Source organism: Theobroma umbraticum, unplaced genomic scaffold, assembly GCF_002168275.2.
Source record: "Theobroma umbraticum cultivar Fairchild unplaced genomic scaffold, ASM216827v3 scaffold_4.1, whole genome shotgun sequence".
Taxonomy (NCBI): Eukaryota; Viridiplantae; Streptophyta; class Magnoliopsida; order Malvales; family Malvaceae; genus Theobroma; species Theobroma umbraticum.
The window spans coordinates 6,858,339-6,865,285 of NW_018397258.1; the positions used below are offsets into that span (position 1 = coordinate 6,858,339).

The following is a 6,947-nucleotide window of genomic DNA, read 5'->3' on the forward strand; positions in this document are numbered from 1 at the left end:
TTGTATGGCCTGAAACAAAGCCCTCGTGCTTGGTTTGGCAAATTCAGTGAGTCAGTTCAGGAGTTTGAGATGATGAAGAGTAAGTGTGATCACTTAATGTTTTATAAACAGTCTGAGGTAGGCATAATCTTACTAGTAGTGTATGTTGATGATATTGTCATCACTGGGAGTGACACTGCAGGTATTTCATCTCTCAAATCCTTTCTTTATACCCAGTTTCAGACAAAAGATTTAGGGTTGTTGAAGTATTTTTTGGGTGTTGAAGTGACAAGGAGTAAGAAAGGTATATTCTTGTCCCAAAGAAAATATGTTCTTGACTTGTTGACTGAGACAGGAAAATTGGGTGCTAAGCCGTGTAATGCACCAATGACTCCTAATTTGCAACTTACAAAAGAAGATAGTGAATTGTTTGAAGACCCTGAAAAGTATAGAAGGCTGGTTGGAAAATTGAATTATCTCACAGTGACTCGTCCTAATATTGCATACTCTATTAGTATTGTAAGTCAATTTATGTCTGCTCCAACAATTAATCATTGGGCAGCTTTAGAACAAATCCTATGTTATTTGAAGGAGGCTCCAGGATGTGGTCTATTTTATGAAAATCATGGACACACTAATATTGAATGTTTTTCAGATGCAGATTGGGCAGGTTCTAAGAGTGATAAGAGATCCACTATGGGATATTATGTTTTTGTTGAAGGAAATCTGGTCTCATGAAAAAGTAAGAAGCAGAATGTAGTATCTCGGTCTAGTGCAGAATCAGAATACAGAGCTATGGCACAAACTGTGTGTGAGGTAGTATGGATGTATCAGCTATTAAGTGAAGTTGGTCTTAACTCTTCTTTGCCAGCAAAGCTGTGGTGTGATAATCAAGCTGCTCTCCATATTGCCTCCAATCCCGTGTTTCATGAACGAACTAAGCATATTGAAGTAGATTGCCATTTTGTTCGTGAAAAGATTCAACAGAAGTTCATCCCTACAGGATATGTTAAAACTGCAAATCAACTAAGAGATATCTTCACGAAAGCATTGAATGGACCTCGAGTTGATTATATTCGTAGCAAGCTGGGCATGATTACCATCTATGCTCCAGCTTGAGGGGGAATGTTATAGATAAGGAATGTGTAATATTCTTTTATTAATAAACGTAATTATAGGGATTGAAATCACCATAATTATAAGGATTGGGATTCACCATAATTATAGGGATTGGGAATCATCATAATTGTAGGGATTTTATTTTCTTTATTTCTTTTATTCTTTTCCTATTACATTCAAATACAAAAAGACAAAAAGATGCAAATGAAAATATATAAGTTCACCACTATTACATTCAAATACAAAATTCAACATGCAGAACCATCAATTATCTCCAAACTATTCATTGACAATTAAAAGTAATTAGAAGAACCCAACACTTGGTATTATGCTTTCATGTTTAACTATGAACCAGCAAACAACGAGAGAATCATATAACTGAGAACTCACCATAAAACTGAAGCCAAGTTCATAAGTAGGCATATATTCAGGGAGATAATCATGAATTCTTTTGCACTAAGTTTAGAACTGAAACTCTTAATAAAGGATTTTATACCTGAAACTTTGACAAACAATCCTTCAATTTGACTAGTGCTGCAGAACGGTTTTCTCCCCATACTACAAGCTTTGCAATCATAGGATCATAATGCATGCTAACAACATCTCCTTGTTCAACTCCAGTCTCAACCCGAACTGTTAAATAGGAAAAGCTCAAAATAAGCAAAAAGGGCAAGAAAGAAAAAGGAAATAAAACTCCAAGGCTTAGACATCTTGGTATCCTCAATTTAGAACAAATGGCTATAAGATATACCAATTATCCTATTTTCTCTACTATTTCCAAGTGCAAAAAGGTTGGTAAATTAGACTACAGGTTATCAAATTAAAGGATGGCTAGCATTGCCTGATGGAAACAACAGCACAAGGAGACTAGCCACCAATCTAACACAACTCCTCCAATGTGGCCTTTTTACTATTAGGATGATTCTCCAATATGTGGGTTGAGGTAATTGTTTTCTAAATCCAAGAAACTTGATGTTGCATACTGCATTGGAAATTCACCTGTTGATGAAACTGGCACAGGATGATAATGATGAAGAACTCCAGTTGCAGGAAGAAATCCTTTGGGAACATTTTCAGCATAGATTCGAGCTTCAAAAGCGTGACCTATCAAATAATGAGTAATCATAAATCTGTCAAGATGGTAACCCTATATAATCTTCATAAATATTCAGTAATGATGCTCTAAAGCTTAAGTTTTTAAAAATAAATAAAATTACAGATTAACAATTGACATTTACTTTAGATTAGAGGTCCACACATGTCACAACACTAAAGAATGTTTCAGCATTAGAAAGAACCTCACCACTGTTCAAACAATTAAACATCCTGGCAAGTAATGATAAATCAAAACGGAAGCAGCCATTAACCTATTCATTGGATCTTGGTCACCTTTTTAAGATCCTCTAATGGTTCAGTCACATTTTCAGAAAAAAGGGGGGAAATAGAGAGACCATGAAACATAGAACATTCCATATTACTACTCCCAAAATTAAAAAATTGAAAGATATTAATAGCAATAACTTTCTTTTAAGCATACTTCTAACAAATTTGCCACCATCATATATGATCACATAAGCATTGATGCTTTAAGCTATACTAATAGCTAGAGTATATATTATTGATGAATAATAACAATTACTACTATCCCATTAGCAAACAGGATCATAATTCTAACCCTACAGTCTTCCCCAGTCAATTCCTCAATGATTAATGAAAAAGGACAGATGGAAAACACAAAAAAGGCACATGCACACGCAGACGTGCAACCCTCTTTACAATTTCAAATAGAACATCACAAGAATGACAATTTCAAAAATAGAAGAAAAACAGGAAGGAACAGCAACAGCAAAATTATACATATAGCTCTTTTCAGAGGGCAAAAGGTTGACCTGACAAGGGCACCTGCACCTGACTTATAGGAAGAGGCTCCCCATTTGCAACACGAATTTGCCACTCCACAAGATCTTGACCAACAATCATCTCAGTCACAGGATGCTCAACCTATGAATAAATATGAGTGCTCTCTGTTAGGGTCTCGTCAAGCTTGAGGAATCAAAATAGGAATAAAAAAGAGTGATCAAAGCACCTGAAGTCGGGTGTTCATCTCCATAAAGTAAAATTGACCTGTTATGGTATCAACTATAAACTCCACAGTGCCAGCATTGTGATAACCAACTGCCTTTAAAAATCACATACATCAGTATATATCATTTATAGCAGTTAAACTTAAAACAAGCAGGATGCCCGAAGCCTTTTGCATCATGAAATGCAAGACAATATAAACAAGAATGTCAGAAAAAAATATATATGAGAACAAAATTTATGAGAGAAGCTATCAATGTGTAGGATTTGGCTCTCTCCAATTAGCCACAAAAACAACAGCAACAATCATTTATTGTCACACTGGCAGCTAAAGGATTTGCTAATCAAACCACCTTGCCATGTAGTTAACTTCATGTTCTTTTCTATTATAGTAACAAGGATAAGTTTCAATCAAAAGATAGCTCATTGTTATAAAGTACAAAATAAAAACTTTTTCCTGTTAAAAAATTCCTTGAAGGAAATAACCCCCTCCTTGGCCCAGCCTTGCCATTGGAGATCTTTTTAATCACATAAAACTTTCATTAATAAAAAAATTTGCATTACTAAGAAATCCGAAGCAAACAGAGATAATATTAATCCAATAATGACATTTGCAAGCTGCAAATCAACAATTATCAGCAAAATGATTATGAAGGACATCACCTTAGCAGCAGATACAGCAGCCTGACCCAAGTGTGAGCGAAATTCATTGGTAACACATGGCTGCATCGATGGAGTTTCAGTCAAAATTTTTGTAGATCTACAACAAAAGACTTGAACTGAAAAGTATAGAAAGCAGTATTACAGCTGGAGCTTCTTCAATTATCTTCTGGTGTCTCCTTTGCACACTGCAATCTCTCTCATATAAATGCAGAACATTGCCATATTTGTCACCAAATATCTACTGGCGTCAAACAGGAACAAGCTTTTGATCAGTACATAAAACCAATGGACAATGAAATTGATCACAACATCTCCTCTAATGCAGCTTATTACATTTGCCAAAATGTTATACAGTTTCCAGAATGCTTAACAAGATCAGGTGACTAAATTTTCCAAATATGAACCTTTAAAAATCAAGTACAACCATACACTAATAGCCATAATAGTACCTGGACTTCAATGTGTCTTGGTTGTGTAATGTATTTCTCCAGCAAAATTGTGTTTATGCCAAAAGACGCAGCAGCTTCCCGTTGTGCTCCCACAAAGGAGTCAATGAAATCCTTCTGACTTTGTACAATTCTCATGCCCTAAACATATAAACATGGTAAGAACCTCATCTGAACAAAACTCAATGATTCTAAATAAAGCCTATGGAGTAGAAACAATGATAAAAAAATTAAGGTCACAACTCACACCATTCTTCCCAAAAAGAAAAATTCAACAACAATAAAATGAACGAGAAAGGGCAACAAAATGGGAAAACCTTTCCTCCACCTCCATGAGTTGGCTTTATTAAGATAGGATATCCAATTTTATCTGCTTCCAACTTCATAATTTCTATATCTTGTTCACTGCCATGATACCCCGGCACCAATGGCACCCCTGCCGCACCCATTATTCTCTTTGAGGCACTAACGAGCACAAATAAAAACATCATTAATAAACACAAATGTGATTCTGAACAGTTGCGGAGTGCATTCGTAATAGTACCTTTTGTCACCCATGTCTCGGATTGCAGATGCTGGAGGACCAATAAATGTAAGTCCCTTATCTTCAACAAGTCGAGCAAACTCAGAGCTCTCCGATAAGAAACCATAACCGGGATGGATAGCCTAAAATGCTTAAACTCGTCACATTATACATGACCTTTTGGAGACACTAATTCTTTAATTAAGACCGTAATTTAGAAGACGTGGCATGTCAAAATAACTCGGAGTTCGACCCGCTCACCTGTGCTCCAGTGCGAATTGCGGCCTCGACAATGGAAGAGCCGTTTAAGTAACTGAGCCGAGCGGGGGGTGGACCGATGTGGACCGCCTCGTCGGCCGATTTCACGTGGAGAGAGTCTTTATCGGCGTCGCTGTAAACCGCCACGGTCCGAATCCCTAGACGCTTAGCTGTCCTCATGATTCTGCATGCTATCTCACCTCGGTTCGCCACTAGAATTTTCTCAATGCGCTGCGGCGGCGTTTCAAGGTGAGAAGTAGAGGAAGAGAGCAATCTTAGTTGGAGACGGACAGGCGTGGGGTGGTGAAGAAGCTTTCGGCGGAGGATTAAAGCCATTAACGACATCGTTTCGAGGCAAGAACCTGGCAGAAAATGGTAGCCGACTGGAAGTAGAGAGCAATAAGTAGAATAAGGAATTGCGGATAAGCATCGGCTACTATTATTTATGCAATATTATTACAGTCTGGATTTCCATAATCGTCATTTTCAAGGGATTTTCTCCATAAAAATAAAAATGAATAAAAGACTGCTCCAGCGGACTCGGAGTTGCGTGTTTATCGGGAACGTGACAGGGCGCTTGCCTGGCAAAATCCTTCGGCGTTTGACGCTAATCCTCATCTTTTACCTTGGGCCTGTGATAGAATTCTTTTCGGCTGCTTCTTTGCTTTACGATTAGACTGGGCTTGACTCATTTTGTACGGATCTTCAAATGCCGACCCTGATTGGGCTTTTGGTAGGCCATTTGGTAAGCCTATGAAACTACAAATAGACTTAAAATTGAATCTTTTTAGTTGGCAATTTTTTAATGAAAATAATTAAAAATTAAGAAAACTGATTCGAGAATCAATTGACAATCGTATATTTGATTTATAAAATACTTTAATCTTAGTTTGGACTCAATCACTTCTGGAAATCTATATTTTAATGCCCATGAGAATGAGAAGTTGGTTAATTGAGTTAGAACGGCCTGTGACGTTAACAGAGGTCAATCTTGCGAGTTAGCTACTTAATTTATTGAGCAGAAGGGCCAAGATCAGCTGGGTACCTTTTTATAGCACAATTTGAAAAAAAAAAAAAAAGGAAAATGACTAGCCTCTTTATTTCTTACTTGACTCTTTTTATTTCTAACCAGAATCGTCCAATGAATTGAAAATTACTAAATTAAATATTTAAATAAGTCTTTGAATTATGTTAAAAAAATTAATTCAGCTTCTATTCTTTTATTGTGTTTAAATAAGTCTATGAACTTTTATTTTAAATCAAGTAAATTTTTTTTTCAAAATTAATCAAAGATAGACATTTTTATATCAATTCATCTGTCACGTGACAGATAACGTAGTATTAAATATTATTGATTATGATTTATGTATTTACTTTTGTACTTATTTATTCAATCTTAATCAATATTATTTAATATCATGTCATTTATCAAGTGATAGATGACTTGATATAAAAGTGTTACTGTTGATTAACAGAAGTTAATCAATGATTAGAAAAAAGAATTTATTTAACTCGAAATAAAAATTTAATGATTTATTTAAACTCAATAAAAAAAATAAAATTAAATTGATTTTTTTGACATAATTCAAGAACATATCTAAATATTTACCAAATTATTACATTTAAATTCAATTAAAAATATAAAGACAACATTATTTTTTTGGAAAAAAGTAATTTTATTTTGTGGGGCTATTGATTATCCAATTACATATCAATTGTTTCTTTGAGCATATTTTTTACAAAAATATACCCTGAATTTCGCTACAGGGTGAGGCCCGAGATTAAATCTAGCATGTCTTAAGTCTCTTTTCCATGCGAGCTTATTCAGTGAAGAGGGTTAAGTGTTTTTTTAATATTTAAGAAAAAATTTTAAATTT

The 6,947-nt window shown here is 35.2% G+C and overlaps 1 protein-coding gene across 2 annotated transcripts in view; it reads right to left on the reverse strand.

Moving 5' to 3' along the window:
• MCCA (methylcrotonyl-CoA carboxylase alpha chain) overlaps nt 1–5,598 on the reverse strand; it is a 10,981-nt gene extending 5,383 nt beyond the window's left edge. The window contains exons 1-10 of one of the 2 annotated variants that reach the window (XM_021425105.2): nt 5,074–5,598; nt 4,834–4,955; nt 4,607–4,754; nt 4,293–4,430; nt 3,986–4,081; nt 3,844–3,903; nt 3,185–3,277; nt 2,988–3,099; nt 2,098–2,202; nt 1,595–1,731 (exon numbers count right to left, since the gene is read on the reverse strand). In XM_021425105.2, coding sequence (XP_021280780.1) covers nt 1,595–1,731; nt 2,098–2,202; nt 2,988–3,099; nt 3,185–3,277; nt 3,844–3,903; nt 3,986–4,081; nt 4,293–4,430; nt 4,607–4,754; nt 4,834–4,955; nt 5,074–5,415 — 1,353 coding nt within the window. In that variant the 5' untranslated portion in view covers nt 5,416–5,598. The remainder of the gene's footprint in view (nt 1–1,594; nt 1,732–2,097; nt 2,203–2,987; nt 3,100–3,184; nt 3,278–3,843; nt 3,904–3,985; nt 4,082–4,292; nt 4,431–4,606; nt 4,755–4,833; nt 4,956–5,073) is intronic. The other variant, XM_021425104.2, reaches the window with a different exon arrangement.
• Nucleotides 5,599–6,947: the final 1,349 nt, after the last annotated feature.